Source organism: Mauremys mutica, chromosome 4, assembly GCF_020497125.1.
Source record: "Mauremys mutica isolate MM-2020 ecotype Southern chromosome 4, ASM2049712v1, whole genome shotgun sequence".
NCBI classification, from domain to species: Eukaryota; Metazoa; Chordata; order Testudines; family Geoemydidae; genus Mauremys; species Mauremys mutica.
In genome coordinates this window covers 122,089,934-122,107,204 of record NC_059075.1, presented here as the reverse complement: position 1 = coordinate 122,107,204, position 17,271 = coordinate 122,089,934, and the positions used below count along the sequence as shown (strand labels likewise).

Below are 17,271 nucleotides of genomic sequence, written 5' to 3'. Positions count from 1 at the left end.
TAGGTGAGTAAAGAGTCATGGAAGAGGTGGACCTGCTGGTAGGCCGCGGCGGCCTGCTTCCCAGTCCTCTTACCCTCCCCCATGAGGGCCCTCGCGACCTGGAGGATCTGATGGAAATCCCCCCACCACTGGAGCGCAAGGTGGACCTTGTTACGGGAGCCACGGATGTCCTCTGGGAACTCCCGCAGCTCCTCTCTCAGCGTATGTGGGGGCGGGGTTAAAGATCCACGACTGTCCCCCAGCGGGGCCCCTGTCACAGCCCTGTGGCCCACCAAAGTGGGCAGGCAGGGGGCAGACCCCCGACGTGGCATCCAATGGTCTGACGCCACGTTGCCTGCCCCGCTCCCCAGTTCAACAGGGGGCGGTGGAGGGAAAACAGCAGCCCCTGGTGGGTTGGGACAGGGAAATACAAAGGCCGCTCCCTGGGAGGTATCCTGTGGGATATGAAAGGAGTCAGGCCCAGGGGCGGCATTGGCATCACGGGAGGTGGAGGGAATAAGGACGGGGCTGGCATCAAAGACAGGGCAGGGTTCAGGAGTAGGGTCAGGGCAGGGATCAGGAACAGAATTGGGGAGGGGGGCAAAGGCAGGATCCCGAGCCCCAGTAGGTGGGCCATTGGAAGGCGGCCCCTCTCGGTCTGGCTCAGGAATCTGGGGAATGGGAAGGGGACCCTTAACGATGCCGGGCTCAGCCACTATGGCTGATGTGGCAGCCACGGCATCTGGAGATGGATGGTCATCAGTGGGGTCCCTGCCCGGGAAGGAGGTCGGTTGCCCCACACCTAAGAGGGATACCCCAGGGGAATCGGGTCCTGGCAGCGTGGCACCGGCCGTCACCTCAATAGCCTCGGCGGCCGTCAGCGGGGTGCCACCTGCGGCTGGGCAGATGGAAGACTCCAGGGGATCCTCAGAGGCAGGAGCGGAAGCAGCAGTTAGGGGAAGGGAACACGGGGAACGGGGAACTGGGGTGAGGTCACTCAGATCGAGGCCCGCTGGCAGAGGGTCGTCCTCCCCCGGGGTGACCGGGATCAGACCCAGGGCCTCAATCTCCTCATAGATGGAGGGGAGATCACCTTCCACCACCCCAGGGTTCTCCCCGCCAGTGCCCGAAGCGATGCTCACCTCGGTGCTCGCAGGGGCTTCGGATGGTAAGGGGGCGAGAGAGGCTCCATTGGGGGCTTCCATAGGAAGGGACTCCGGAGGAGGGGCGATATTACCTTCCGGTGCTGCCACGTTGTCCCCAGCTGGCACCAACGAATGGGTGTTGTCAGGTGGCAAAGCGGAAGGCTCGGCATCCGTGCCCCCCTTCCTGCTCTTCCGGGGGGTCTCCGAATCTGAAGGATGGAACGGGGCCTGAGCCTTCCGCTTGCCCCGCTTCCCCTGCTACATCACCCGGCAAAGTTAGCACTGGGCCTCTTGTGTAGAATAATGCACCCGGTAGCGGGCTCCCTGGTAGGGGACTGTAGTGAGGCAGTGTGGCTCCCCTCCACCCCGGAGGAGGAAGAGCCCACTCGGAGGCCAGAGTGGGCGGAGCTAGGGAGATCTGAGCCCGCCCCTCAAAGGGTCAGGCGGCGACCCGGAACTATAAAGGCCGGCCCTTAGAGCTCAGTAGGAGCCCAGCCGCCGGAGAGAGCAGATGTCCCTAGTGGGGCCCGAGACTGGGAAACTCCTGCGGCTCGAGGTGGCTGCCCAGGGCTGCCGGAGCTGCCCTGTGCCCGCTACCCGGGGGAGCTGCCGGAGCTGCCCTGTGCCCGCTATCTGGAGGAGTTGCCGGAGCTACCCTGTGCCCAATATCTGGGGAGCAGCCGGACCTACCCTGCACCCATTATCCGGGGGAGCAGCCGGACCTGCCATCCAACTCCTGCCACGACGAACCCATGCTCCTGGAGCCCGCAGAGGCCAACGCCAGGACCCAGGTAGGGCCCGAGGGGGAGTGTGGAAGTGGCCCGGGGGCAGCCGACCCCAATCTGGCTGTAACACTACCAGAGCCTATGTCGGTGTGTTGTGACCAGGATCCCCACTGACTACGCACCGGATCTTCAGCCGCTGCTAAGGCCCCGGGCTGGGATGCAGTGGAGTGGTGGGGGCCTGCGTCCCCACTGCCACCCAACTCCTGGGTGGCAGACTCCCCCTCTCCCTGGACTGAGGAGGCCGAAGCCTATCATTACTGCTCAGCCCTGCCTGTGGGCCTGAGCACCTCTGACTCAGCGTTTGTTGCCCCACCCTAACCTAGGGCTGGGCTTAAAACTATTATTACTGCTCAGCCCTGCCTGAGGGCCAGAGCACTTGGACCCAGCGTTTGTTGCCCTGCCCTGACCTAGAGCCGGGCTTAATTATTATTGTGGCTCAGCCCTGCCTGAGGTCCTGAGCCTCCTGACTCAGTGGTTGTTGGCCCGCCGGAGCCAGGCCCAGACTAACCACATTTCAGCCGACTCCTGCAAGGGCTACCGAGGGAGACCCCGGGCCGGACTAATCCCCCGGACCCATCGGGGTGCAGTGAGCCGGCGTGGCTCCCCTCTGCCCTGGAGAGGGTCGAACCACTGTGAACTCTTGTACAGAGACCAAGAAGGACCCCTCGAGCGCCTCTCCATCATGCACCGCCAGCGGCAGTTGAAGCTGCACTTGCCGGCGGAACGAGAGAACGTGACGGAGGGAAGGGTCTTTCCAGCCCAACGGGAGAGGGCTGAGTACAGAGATAGGGTGCCCCAGGGTAGAGAGGGCAGGCAGCAGGGCGGCATTGGGCAGGAAGGGAGGGACGGAGGTCAGGATTAAGCAGACCACCAGGTCTTCCAACGGCTCCAGGAGGACGAACACGCCCCCCACCGCCAGGCCCATCTCTACCGCCTCCTGGGCGGCGGCCTCTGAGGCTAGGAAGAAGACTACCCTTCCGTACATTTTGGAGGCCGCCACGATGGCCGTGGGCCCCACCACCCTCGCCAGCGCCCGCACGTAGGTCTCCACGTGGGGTGAGGTGGACACCAGGAGGCAACGGATGCCATGCTTCCTGTTCAAGGTGGGGAAGGGGCCCCGGCCACTATAGATGGTAGTGGAAGCGGTGGCCGGAGGAGTAGCAGCAGGCAGGGGGGCCGACGCCACCTGGGCGTATGCCCTGGGGGTTGGGGGAGGGGCACCCACAGAGCTGTTGAAGGGAGCAGCGGGGAGGGATGCCGCAGCCGGTAGCGGGGCTGTGGCAGTGGAGGTAGCCCCTGCCATGGAGGACCCAGATTTTTTAGCGGGGCCCTTACCCTTCTTTCTTCTCTGACCTTTCCCGCCGGCCACGGGGCCTCCCCCCGAATCGGAAGGGGCAAGGGACATGGGAGCAGTGAAGGTCTCCCCGGTACTCGCTGCTGCCGGCGCCCCAGCGGGGGCGGTAGCAGGTGGACCGGCAGCGGTGGTTGACGTAGAGGCTTGAGGAATGGACGCGGGGGCAGGTGGACGAGGGGCAGTGGGAGCATCGTGAGAAGTCCCCCCCGCCGTGTCCCCCGCCATAATGAGAGTGGGGAGGGGGACAAACAGGGAGGGGAGGGAGAGGAGGCAACCACCCCTCCCCACTAGGCTGCAGGCAGGGGAGGAGAGCACCAGAAGGGGAGGGCTAAATGGGCGTGGGGAGCTATCAAGGACTTGAGGAGGGGGGAGGGTGTCAGTCACTGACTCAGAGGGGAATTCCGGCTCCTCTAGCTGCACTAGGGGATTGGGGGCGATAATGGCATAAGGGAGTGCAGTGAACAAGGGTAAACTTAAACAGGGGAGGGGTACAAGCACGCGGGCGGGGCTAATCAGGGCTTGGGGAACCACGGGGTAGGAGAAAAAGAATCGAACTGGGAATGGGGCGGAGGGACCAAGGGTCTGGCTTCAGGACTGGGGCAGGACAGTCAGGGCTGCAGAGGGAAACGGGCGGGGCAGACAAACAACCCGGAGCTGAGGTGGGGGGGGGGGCAAAGGCTGCAGGGGCAAATGGGAGAGGTAGCAAAGGATAAAGTTGGGGGGGCCTGTTGCAAAGGAGAGGGGGTCAGTCCAGGGGGTGCGCCCACAAACACTTGTGCAAAAAGTCAATGTTTTGCTGGCTGCTGCTGCAGGCCCAAACGGTGGAAGTGGGTGCGGCAAGCCAGGCGAGCAGCTCAGTCCCAGAGGCAGGAGGTCGAGGCAGATGGAAAACAGCCAGCGGAGGTGATGGAGGGGGCAACAATGGGGGTGAAGGGGGACACGGATGGACCGGGGGCAGGCTCCACACCACACCTCCAGTGTCCTCTCAAACACAGTCCAAACCCCCACCACAAGAGCACAGTTCAAAAAATACTCAGTCCTTAAGAGCCCGCTCCACGGTGGTCTTCAGAGCCTCTGTGTGTTCCCCCAGCAGCAGGCGATCCTTTTCTTCACCTCCTCAGGGCTCCAGCAGCTCCCCAGCAGCAAACACAGCAGCTCCAGGTGACAGTCTGGTGGCCAGGCAGGAGGGACCCCGCTCAGGTGGTGGTGGTGGTGGTATCCTCTACAACAAGGGCTGGAGCTGGGGGTCTTGCATTCCCCTTCTCTGGGGAGCAGGCCAGCAGCCCCCCCCCCCCAAGGGTCTACAGTTGGAGTAACAGCAGCAACTAAGGGTGGGGGATTCACTAGCCAGCCAGCCAGCAAGCAGGTAGCAGAGAAAGGGGGTGGGTGGTGGTGTCTAGCCCAGTCAGGGGAGCAGCTGGGGCAGCAGCAGTAGCAAGGGCCCAGTGTCCAGCAGGAACAGCAGCAGCAGCCCTCTCCCTCCTTCTCTCTACAGCAGAGGAGTAGATGAGAGAGATACTGGCCACTGGAAAAGCAGGTGTCTGTTCCCTGAGTGACCAGAGCAGGGGCTGCTCCAGGCTAATGAGAACACCTGACTCCAATTAACCCTCTAAGAGTCAGGTGAGGCTGGTAAGCACCTGACTCTAATTAAGGCCCCTCTGATGCTATAAAAGGGCTCACTCCAGTCAGGCCAAACAGAGTCAGGGGAGAGGAGGTGTGTGTGAGAGGAGCTGGGAGTAAGAGGCATGAGAAGCTGAGAGTGAGTAGGCATAGTGCTGGAGGACAGAAGTATAAGCGTTATCTGACATCAGGAGGATGGTCCAGTGGTGAGGACAAAGAAGGTGTTGGGAGGAGGCCATGGGGAAGTAGCCTAGGGAGTTGTAGCTGTTGTACAACTGTACCAGGAGGCATTCTAGACAGCTGCAATCCACAGGACCCTGGGCTGGAACCTGGAGTAGAGGGTGGGCCCAGGTTCCTCCCAACCTCAAACACAGGAGAAATTGACCTGGACTGTGGTTTCTACCAGAGGGGAAGGTCTCTAGCCTGTTTCCTGATCCACAGGGTAAATCTCTGAGGTGAGCAAATCTGCCAAAAAGCGCAGGACCCACCAAGGTAGAGGAGGAACTTTTTCACCATATGTATCATCTTTGTCTCATGAGTGCAAATATGTGATATATCTCAAACTTGTGCTGTGTATCTGGGTCACACTCCCAGACAGATTAGCATCAGCACTATCCAGCCCGCTGGATGGCCTATCAAGCCTATGAGTCAGCAGAACATGTAGGGACATGCAGGGCCGGCTCCAGACCCCAGCGCGCCAAGCATGCGCTTGGAGCGGCATGCCGCAGGAGGGCGGCAAGCGGCTCCGGTGGACCTCCCGCAGGCGTGCCTGCGGACGGTCTGCTGGTCCCGTGGCTCCGGTGGACCTCCCGCAGACGTGCCTGCGGACGGTCTGCTGGTCCCGTGGCTCCGGTGGACCTCCCGCAGACGTGCCTGTGGGAGGTCTACTGGAGCCGCGGGACCAGCGGACCCTCCGCAGGCACGTCTGCGGGAGGTCCACCGGAGCCGCGGGACCGGCGACCACCAGAGCGCCCCCCGTGGCGCGCCGCCCTGCTTGGGGCATGGCAATTCCTAGAGCCGCCCCTGGGGACATGCCTGTGAACAGGGAACTGCAAACACTTTTCCATGCCCATATGCAGTGAGCTTGTGTCTGGGACAAAGGATGCACAAGCCACATGACAAAGGCAGCAGCATCGCATCCATTTTGTCTTCAATCCTGCGTCTCACCTCTGGAACAACTTCTCTACAAACTGAAGTTTTGGACAAAGGACTTATAGACCCATCCAAGCTTTCGATGTGTTCCAGAGGGACTTTACAATACAGCAAACTCACCAATGCTGCTTAAAAACCTGATATATGGACTCTGAAGTCATATGTCTATATCTGATTGCTTTGACCATTTAACAACTCTCTTCTCGTTCTTTCCTTTTATAATAAAACCTTCGGTTTTAGGTACTAAAGGATTGGCTGGCAGTGTGGTATTTTGGGTAATACTTATCAGTTTAATATCTTATCAGTTTGATCTGGTAATGCAGCTTGCCCTTTTGGAATCAGACTAACATTTTATATAATGAATAGAGTTTTAAGTAACTTCTCGCTTTACCGGATCTATGAGCCAGAGAACTGGAATGCAATAAAGGGAGCTGTGTGATTTCTTTTTTGCAGCTTCTTGATAAGCAGTGTGGGGGAATCAGGAGCAGTTTGTGACAGGTTGGTGAATCTAACGTCACTGTGAACCACCAGTTTTGGCTGCCTGCCCTGACCCTGGCATTTTCAGTGTGGGCTACTCTAGGCATCTCGGGTCACAGTCTGTAATATCACTGCATGTGGAATCATGGATACTCATGGACATTAAGCTTTAAAGTCTGTGACCAAATAAAGGGAGAAACCGATTTTCCCGCAGGCAGGCAGGGAGGGCAGCTGTCTCCCTGTCTCTAATGGACATGGGTCATTGTGGACCCTAAACAATAGAAGCCCCAATTATATATGAGGTAGCAGGGGGATGGGAAATCCATAGGAAGACACACACATGGGGGAGAACCCTCCAAAGAATACTTGTAAAATGTTTACTGGACTAGAAAAAGAAGGAGAAAGACCCCCTAGTTATCCATCTCTTCAGGGGCGTAGGGTAAAGCGCCTTCAGAGCCTGTGAAAGTTGGAGCCATTAGCTTGTGGGGCTAGAGATGCTGGCAACCTGGTGTGAGTAAGAAAACTGCTTAGACAAAGATTGCGACTGGCCAAAACAAAGGTTTGGACCCTAGGAAGCGGGTTTGTTTTGGGTTTTTTTTTGTTTTGTTTTTTGTCCCCATGCCCTGTCTTTTCCTCTTGTGTAGTATCACTAAAAGCAGGGCTCCCCAAATTATTTCCCTGACACCCACCGGTACAACTGCAATAGGCGCGGTGATGCATGTGGGGGCATGGAGTGAGCATGCTCAATGACACTGCTGAAGCTGGCTGCCCTCATGCTGCCCCCCCTCCACTATTGGCAGATATGGGCCCTCTCTCCCTGTGGCTCACTTACTGGCACTTCTGCTTGCAAGCCAGATGCTGAGGAAGGGAGGAGGAAACTTTCCAGCTGCACCTCTGCTGCTTCCCCCGACCCCAGCTTCCCACCCTGTAAAATCCCTTTCTTCCAGGCCGTTCCCCTCAAACTCCCCCCACACATGGTCTCCAGGCAGGCTCTGTCAGGCAGGGCAGGTGGAGAGGGCTGTGTGCCCTGGAGCTGTGCTGAAGGGCCAGGGTAGTTTGGAGGAGGGGCAATGCCCCTACATGCCCCATCCCCCATCTCCACCCTTGCCGGCAGACCTCCCAGGACTGTGTCGCATCCCACAGAGTGGGAACCCCTGACTTAACCCTCTGCTCTTTAACTTAATCTTCATTTTCCCATAAACCATCTCAGGGCTGTTGTACCAATGTAGGTGTGAGTCCCCAGCTAACCTATGAGGCTGATGTGTGCTCTGTCTCTCTACAGGCAGAAAACATAGTGGTTTCAGTGAGTGTCCCGCGAGAGGGACTGGACGCTGCAGGGAGACATCCCTGGGGAACGCAGGAACTGGGGTGGATTGATTGTTACCAGCAAGTCAAGGTTTGGACTGGCAGCCTCTTGAGGAGTTTGCCAGGAGAGCAGACAGGCTGGGCGCTGACACATGGTCTCATTGCCAGAAAAGCTCTCTGTTGCTGAGGAAGAGGGGTGTCAAGGCTGATTCCCCGCTCTGGCGTTCTGAGTGCAGAAGGTGGGGGCCCGCAAGGATTCAAAAATTAACACTGACGACTCCAGGCTTGTATTAAACTCCCAAGGTTACAGCTTTTCTCTGACCTTGGCTGGGTAGATGCTGCCACCACCCAAGCCATCAAGCCATTCAGCAGTAATCAAAAAAAGCTAACAGATTGTTAGGAACCGTTAAGAAAGAAATAGATAATGAGACAGAACTAAGTCAAATATGATGATGATTACTGAAAATCCTATTCATCATGTAAAAAAGTTCTACCAATCCCAAGGACTGAGATCCCAGTCCTGACTGGACCATCCTGACTATAAACACTGGACTATAACCTACGGACTAATTCTGAAAAAACTCTTTGCAGCTACAAAGCTCGTCATCTCTGCTATGAATCAGAATCTCAAGAATTGTACTCGTCTGTATGTATACTGATCTTTTAACCATTCTCTTCTTTTTTAAAATAAATTTTAGTTTAGTTAATTAGAATTGGCTGTAAGTGTGTATTTGGGTAAGATCTGGAATATTCATTAACCTGGAAGGTAATGTGTCTGATCCTTTGGGATTGGTAGAGCTTTTTTATATGGTGTATAAGATTTTCAGAAATCCTCATCATATCTGACTTGGGTATCTAGGTGGAGGCCTGAGGCTGGGTTAATTTAAGGGAACTATGTTGTTGACTTCCGGGTAACCAGTGAGATTATAGAAGCTGTTTTGGGCTGTTTTGGTAAATCTAAGTATTGGAATATCCACCAACTTTGGGGATTGTCTGCACCATTCTTTGCAGTTCACCCTAACTGAGTGACCTGAGTTGGCTCCCCTGGGCCCCCTCCCTAGCCAGCCTATCTGGCATCTCCTATCCCAGTCAAAAATTCAGCTCAACAGAAAAAGCCAAGATCTGTTAAGGCCAGCTAACCGGGGCAATGAACAGCTTATCAGCCACCTAGAACAAGTGCCAGTGGGGTTTATCAGATGTGCAAGAGGAAGCAGCCGCACAACAGCCTGGCTCTATCTATTAGTGGTTTCCCCTTATCACTGTAGCTGGGAGGGGAATATGCTAAGCTCAGGAGAGAGAGTAGCTGCCACACGAGATAGTAAGGTGACAGAAGCAGCTCCTTATCTGGCATCTGCAGAGTAAGGGATCCCATAAGCACAGATCCAGAATCCTCTGTGGCCTCCAGCCAGGAATCCATGGGCATGATGAGAGCAGAGCAGACTGCAAGGCACGGGAGGCTGGCTAGAACCCACATGCAATATGCAGTTCTGGGCTGAGCCCTACCCTACTGGAAGGGCCAGGCTGATAGTAGTATCTAGTGCAGTGGTTCTCAACCCGCAGGCTGCTTGCGGCCCAATCAGCACACAGCCACAGCCCATGTGACATCCTCACAGCCATATAGGTAGTATATATGTTGTGTGGAAGTGGCCCACATAACACCTAGGGAGCTGCATATGTGGCCCCCATGGTAAATAGTTTGAGAACCACTGATCTAGTGTGCTACTACCCATACCCATGGCAACCCTGGCTCCCCTGTGCACCTGGAGAACCGAGGCCTAGAGAGATACAGGAACCTGCCCAAGGTCCCACAGGGAGTTTTTGGCTGAGCTGGGCTTGAACCCAGGCCTCCTGAGGCCCAGTCAAGTGCCGTAACCCCCAGGGCACAGTTACCCTAGCTGAGAGGTTCTTGCAGGGCTGGCCCCGTCGCCCAGGGAGGTCTGGACAGGATGCCAGGGCAGAGCAAGGCTGGGCATGAGGGTGCAGGGCTTTGGGTGTGTGGTCCCTGGAGGGGAGGATGAGAACTCACCACCACAGCAACCACTAGCTGGTCTCCTAGGACAGCCGAGGTGGAGGGGAGGATGGGCCCTGGACAGGGCAAGTTCTGGGGTCTCCTCTGGGGTGAGGGGAGTAATGGGATATATAAGGATCTCTGAACCTCACTGTACTCCAGCACCCCCATCCCCATCCTTGCTGCATCTGAGTGTCAGCTCATCAGTGGTGGATTTAGAGTTAGTGGGGCCTTGTGCACAGCTTCATTTTCGGGGGACCCCTCAGGAACAAGCCAAGAAAAAGAACATTCTCTTTTATCTCCCCCTTCCCCAGTTTTTCATTCTTTTTTTCTTCATCCTCCTATATTATAAGTAATGGGAAGTAAATGAAAATAAAGTGAGGTACCTTGATTGGGGCAAGGGGTTGGGGTTCAGTAGGGGATGTGGGGGTCAGGCTCTGGGAGGGAGTTTGGGTGCTGGGTGGGGCTCTGGGCTGGGGTAGGGGGTTGGGTTTGGGGGTCAGGCTCTGGGAGGGAGTTTGGGTGCTGGGTGGGGATCTGGGCTGGGGCAGGGAGTTAGGGTGTGGAAGTGGGTGAGGGTGTGAGCTCTGGGCTGGGGGAGGGGATTTGGGTGCAAGAGGAGTGAGGGGTCAGGCCCTGGGAGGAAGTTTGGGTGCTGGGTGGGGATCTGGTCTGGGGCAGGGGGTTGGGGTGTAGGAGGGGGCAAGGAGGTGGCACTTACCTCAGGCTGCGCGGCTCCCAAAGTGACCAGCACACACCCCCCTCTGGCAGCGGCTCCTAGAAAGAGGGGGCTGGGGGTCGCCACGTGCTGTTGCCTGCAGGCACCGCCCCTGCATCTCCCATTGGCCGCAGTTCCTGGCCAATGGGAGCTGCGGAGTTGGCACTGGGGACGGGGGCAGCGTGTGAAGACACCCCCCCCCCAGGAGTCGCAGGGACATGCCGGCTGTTTCCGGGAGTGGCGCAGCGTGGAGGGAGGGAGGAAGGCAGAGAGGGCAGCGAGCTGCCTTAGCCCTGCTGCTGGCACGTCTCTGCATGCCCCTTGGGAAGAGGGGGGCAGTGGGTCTCCATCTGCTGCCTGGGGCAGGGGCAGCGCACAGAGCCACCTCCCCCGACCAGGGGCGTGCAGAGACATGCCAGCAACTGGCCACTTCCAGGAGTGGGGCCACCGACCACGGCATGCAGGCAGCCTGCCTGCCTGAACCTTGCTGCGCTGCTGGCTGGGACTTGGGGGCAGGTTGTCAGATGAGATTTGTCCTGCATTTTGGGAGCCTCCCTGTCATTGGTGGCCCCATGCCACCGCATGGGTTGTTTCATGGTAAATCCGCTCCTGCGCCTCATTAATCACCAGTCTGGGGATGTGGGTCCTGAGAGAAATCCCGCCCCCTCCTTGTTCCAGGGCCCCACCCCCTGAACTCCATAAGGGAGAATGCTGTGGGGAAGAGGGCTCTGGGAGATGATGTGCCGGAGGCCCTGGTTATACCCATTGCTGGTGTTAGGGCACTTATTCAAAGCTGCACAACAGGGTTATAGGGCAGGTGGTGACAAAACCCCTTACTGATCTGGGTTGAACCCCCAAGCATCACACTGGTGTAGTCAAACAAGATTTACACACACAGCTTGCTATCTGACTGGGGTTTGCACTTCAAGCACTGGTAAAATCTGTAGTGTGCCCACATCTTGACTACTGTGTGCAGTTCTGGTCATTCCACCCCAAAAACGAGGCAGCAGGTTTAGAACAAACACAATGCACAATCAACCTGTGGAACTCTTTGCCAGAGGATGTTGTGAAGGCCAAACTATACTAGGGTTCAAAAAAGAACTAGATAAGTTCATGGAGGATAGGTCCATCAATGGCTATTAGCCAGGATGGGCAAAGGTGCAACCCAATGCGCTGGGTGTCCCTAGCCTCTGACTGCCAAAAGCTGGGACTGGATGACAGGGGATGGCTCACTGGATAATTGCCCTGTTCTGTTCATTCCCTCCATGGCACCTGGCATTGGCCTCTGTTGGCAGACAGGATACTGGGCTAGATGGACCATTGGTCTGTTTGGCCATTTTTTTGTATAATAGTTGTAAGTGATGCCCAAGTACAAATCAAAGAATGGATACAGTTTGATTATTTTCTGTTTATTTTGGGTGTGGAAATAGAACAAAGGAAGTTTCAAATGAGTGACAGTGAAACAATGGCAAAGAAGAGCTGGCTAGCCTGGAAAAGGAGGAAGAAGCTCTGACAAGAGATGCTGAGCAAGCAGCACGAGGACACCAGAATGGGAAGCTGAACAATGAGAGAGCAAGTGTGAATACCCAAAATGAGAAGTGGAGCGAAGAGCCAAAGAAGCACATTGGTGGGCCCTGGAACTGGAAGCGGCTGCCTACCAATGAGTGATGGAGCTGAAAGAGCAGGAAAGGCATGGACAGATTCCCCCAACCCACAGGTGCTCTCTCTCCCCAAGGGACACCCAGCTGGGATAAGCTGTGCCCTGCATACAGAGGAGTGGACCATATTAAGGAATTCCTTACCACTTTCGAAAGGCTCTGTGAAGTCCATAAAGGTCCAGAGCAGAAGAACAACGTAATGTTGATTACTAAGCTCTCGGGTAAAGCATTGGATGTATTTAATGAGATGCCAATTGACCAAGCTTTGAAATATGATGAATTTAAAAAGGGTGCATTGCAAAGGATGTGAATTACTCCTGAAGCATTTAGATGAAATGGTGAGGCCTCAGAACAAATGACAAGATGAGTTATAGGGAATGTGTGTATAAATAGTGGGATTTGAGGAGAAAATGGGCCAAGGGGACAGAGGCAGAGAATTAGGACCAGTTGTTTGATCTCTTCACCCAGCAACAGTTCCTGAGCATGTTGTTCTGAAGAGATCAGGCAAGCCATTTGGGATAAGCCTCTGGATTCTATCAAAAAAGCAGCTGATCTCACTGATGATTATGTGCAAGCTAGAGCATCCGGCGAGTGCAAACTGCAAAGGGAGGGGCTGAAGCCCAGTGTAAAGCGGGGAGCCTGGTTTACCTCAGGGGAAAAAGAAGCATGGTTGGGAGCCCAGGCACTCACCTTGGGCACCCCCCTCCCCTCACACTGCTACCCCCGTGGGACCTGCTCCAGCACCAGAGAGACCCCCCCCCTCACTCGACTTCCATTGCGGGGGCTGGGCACTGATCTCCGTGTCTCTCCCGCAGTGGGTGGGCGCGTGGACTTTGAGGACTTTGTGGAGATGATGGGGCCGAAGCTGCATGAGGAGACATCCCACATGGTGGGGGGGTGTGAGCTCAAGATTGCCTTCCGTGAGGTATGGGGGTGTAGGAAGAAGGGGGAACATGGGCTCACGGGGGAGGGGGAGCAGGGCGAGGATGTGGCTGGCACCCATCCAGCCGGGCCATTCCACACTCACCCCGTTCTCTTCCTCCCCCCCACCCCCAGTTGGACAGGAACAGGGATGGGGAGATCAGCAGCACAGAGCTGAAGGACGCCCTCCTGGCCCTGCTGGGGGAGCAGATCCCGCTGCTGGAGGTGGAGGAGATCCTGCGCGATGTTGACCTCAATGGGGACGGCCATGTGGACTTTGACGGTGAGAGATGCTCTGCAGCCCCCACCCATTGACTCCAGGGACTCCCCTCCCCCCACTGACTGCATTGACCTTTGGGAACCTGCCTTCCACCCACTGATGCCAGAGACCCCCCACCTCCTCCACATTGAGCCCTGGGGATACCTCCTCTGCCCCCGCAGCAAGGACTTATCCTTGCAGAGACCTCCCCCTTCTCTTCCTGCCAGGGCCGGCTCAAGGCACCAGCGGAGGAAGCACATGCCTGGGGCGGCACATGCTAAGGGGCAGCATTCTGTCCATTCTTGGGGTGGCACAGTTCGAGCGGTGTTTTTTTTTTGTTTTTTTTGTTTTTTGTTTTTTTTGCTTCCGCAGTCCGAGCAGCTTTTTTTTGCTGGGGGTGGCAAAAGTGGTAGAGCCAGCCCGGCTCCCTGCCAGTGTCTTCCTGTGACACTCCCCGCCCCCAGTCCTGTCTGTGCTCTCCCTCTTGTGTTTAGTTGTGTGCTGGGCCCTTAACCCAGAGCTATAGGGTCTAGGGCTCTGGGCTAAAAAACCACCCCCGACCCCCTCCAGAACAGGGTGAGGCTCAGCCCCACTTTCTGCAGCCCCAGGAGGGCTGTTTTTTCACAGGGTTGGGGTGGGTGGTGCCTGGGGCAGAGCTACCTGCTGTGGGATTGGCTGGAGCAGAGGAGGGAGCCAGAGCTAGGACTGGGGAGGGGCAGATGAGAGGAGGGGCAGTGATGGCTGGGGGGTGGAGGGGACAATCTCCCCCCAGCATTCTGCCTCCCAGGGGCATGATTCCTGCCCTTTGGCTGCTCCAAGCCCTCACCCTGCTCTCCACAGCCCCCCCTGCAGCCCCGTGCCCCCTGCTGCGGAAGCTCCACTTGCTTGGGGTGGGCTGCAGCATCCTGAAGCCTGGTAGAGGGAGCCGTGGCTGGGGGTACAGTCCAGGGGGTGGAGGAGTGGGATGCACAGGACAGTGCAGTCAGGCTGTGTTGTGCCGGATGTGCAGAGGGAGGCACTGGTATTCGCTCACTCCAGATCCCACATTGTGTCTCTCTCAGAGTTTGTGATGATGTTGTCCTCCCGCTAACAAGGCCTGGGGGAGGGGGGTCCTCACTCCCCATCACCGTCGCCGTTCCAGCCTCCAGGGGGACAGAGCAGCTCCAAATGGATCCCCGCTTCTTGACAGCTGGTGACTCCCCTTCTTTGTCAGCAGGAAGTTCCCTCACGACTCCCTTATGGGCCTTTCTAAGAAGACCCCTCCCTCTGGGTCTGCCTGCCCCTCTGCTGGCTCCTCTCCCTCACAGTGCGTTGCCAGGGGGCAGGGCCTGAATGCCCAGTTGGCAACCCCATTGGGGGCTGCTAAGGCTCTGACTAGGCCAGGCCCTGCTCCCCAGCTGGGATCCCAGATAATCTCCCCTCACTCCCAATCAGACTGTCCCGGCAGCTCGCCTTTGCTGCTGTGCTGTGCTGGTCTCCGCCTCCAGCCCAGCCCATGAGCCCACCTTCCTGCTCCTAAGTGCCCACCTTCCTGCTACTGCCCCAAGTCAGGGAAATCCCCCCTTCCCACCGGTGGCTAGATTGGAGTGGGGGAGACCACCCAGTCCTTCACTACTCCAGCTCCACCCCATCCCCTTGTTCACTGAATGGCTCTGCTAAAATGCCTGGCGGTGACAGAGCATTAACAGTGGTGCTGTTTCCATTTGTCCTCTGTCATGGATCCACAGGGTCGGCGTTACACCCTGGCTTTTCCACAGTCCCTTGGAGCAGTGTTTCCCGACCGGTGTGCCATGGCACACTGCTGTGCTGGCAGGTGGGCTGTGGAATTTTTTGAAAAACTACATGTGAGAACAAAAAACCTTCTCTTGTATTCTAATGAGCGTTGGAGCTGGATGGCAGTCTGTACGTTTGCTCCCCGGACGAGGCCTCTTTCAAATACTATGCAGAGCTCACATTCCATTCCCCAAAGTGAGGCTAAGGGAGAAAAAGTAAACACAGACGGACGTGCCCTGATGAATGCAATGTGTTGCAATGAGCCTTTGATGATGATGCACATAAAAAAAGACATAGAATTCAAGCCTAAGTTTTAAATTTATATTTGACTTAGGGTAATAGCTGGAACGAGCCAGACCTGGAACGGCATTGTAAGTAATTATATCGCATTAAAAACAGTGGAGAAAGTGACATGCACTTGGGAAGACTATTTTGGGAATGAGCAGAAATGCTTAACTATTAATTGCTTGTCATCTCCAAACATTATTCTCAAGGGCATGTCGCTGTCTCCACTGGGCATGCTTATGTCCAGAGTTCTTATATTTAGCTTTAATGTTAGTTTCCACTGTCTGAAAATGTTAATTCTGGCACAAACAACAGATCGCGATCTAACACTAGCTGCCATGTTTGTTTTGATTTTAACCCTACTAGCCTCGTTCTGGATTGGTTCCTGAATATTCATGAGTCAAAATTAAGAGTGGCCTATGATAGACGCAATGTTACACCACAGTCATGTGAACTTGACGCTACGGGAGTCACATGATGGTATCAAGGTGTGCCACGGCAGAGAAAAACGTTGGGAACCAATGCTTTGGGGGACTCTGCTCAGTGGACCAGGCCCCCAAGGGGGTCCCACTCTTCCTCCAGGGCCGGCCACACAACCTCACTTGCCTCTGGGCTCCAGTCTTCCTGCCTCATCTGGTGAGCTCTGGCCAGTGAGGCCAACTGAGCCAGACGTCCTCTCAGGCCTGGTCTACACTAAGGGCGGGGGTCGAACTAGGGTACGCAAGTTCAGCTACACGAATAGCGTAGCTGAACTCGAAGTACCCTAGTTCGACTTACTTACCCGTCCAGACGCGTCGGGGTCGAACTCCGCGGCTCCCCCGTCGACTCCGTCACCGCCGTTCGCGGTGGTGGAGTTCCGGAGTCGACCGGAGCGCGCGGGGAGTTCGAACTATCGCGTCTTGATTAGACATGATAGTTCGAACTCGGAGAAGTCGAACTCACCGTGTCGACCCGTGCGGTGAGTATGGACCTGCCCTTAGGGATGTGTAACTCTGATGCACCCCAGCCGGTGTCTGCAGTGACACAGGGCAGCTTTTCCAACCACAGAAGGGTTGGTTAGTCCCCTGGCACATGGCTTTCCAAGTCTTGAGGGTAGCCCAGAGAAAGGAAGGTTAAAGCACAATCCCTCTGGCCAAGCCCAAGCGACCCACCTGCCTCCCTATAGTGGATTCCATCTCAGGCACTGTCTCTCTCTGGCATCCTTAGTCAGGCCAATTCTTCCAGAAGCCTACTCTTGGTCCTCCACTGGTCACCTCCCAATCCTTTGGCTCCAGGCAAGGCCATGCAGAATTCACAGTCCTGCCTGCTGTCCAGTGTCCAGTCCTTAGGGCTTCCCACTGTCCCTCAGGACCCTCTCTTGAGCTGGGTCAGTTTCAACCAATTCCCTGATGACCCTATTCATTGGGGCCCAGTCAGAAAGGTCTCTCACATACACCCCCTCTCCTGCCCCGCACTGCCCCCCAAGAGCAGATTTAACTCTCCACTCCCAAACTGGCTAGCAATGCAGAGTACAGAGGGAAACTGAGGCACACAAGGTTCATAAAAATATTACAGAAGATTCCCACTTCGTCACAGCTCTTCTCCCTCGGGGGCCGAACTGAGCAGAGCTGCTTTATCCATTGACCTGGGAGGTTCGAGTCCACCATGGTTATTCGGAGACACCCCAGCATAGCGCCCATTTCCATGGTAGCAGTTCTACCTGGTGCTTGTGAGATGCATACAGCACAGTTTCTAACCAAGCGTACAGTTTTCACAGCACAGGGCAGAGCAGTTTCACGTCCTCCCTTCGGGCTGGTCTGTTTGATGACATGAGCAGAGTGCACATGGGAAGT

General features: G+C 56.3%; 1 protein-coding gene across 1 annotated transcript; it reads left to right on the top strand.

Moving 5' to 3' along the window:
• The first annotated feature begins 1,113 nt into the window (after positions 1-1,113).
• On the top strand, positions 1,114-15,335 carry LOC123369042 (calcium-binding protein 5-like). The gene is made up of 5 exons (XM_045014413.1): positions 1,114-1,147; positions 1,693-1,915; positions 12,943-13,126; positions 13,258-13,405; positions 14,443-15,335. Exons 1-5 carry the CDS (start codon positions 1,114-1,116, stop codon positions 14,469-14,471), a joined length of 618 nt encoding a protein of 205 aa, XP_044870348.1. The 3' UTR covers positions 14,472-15,335.
• The last annotated feature ends 1,936 nt before the right edge of the window (positions 15,336-17,271 follow it).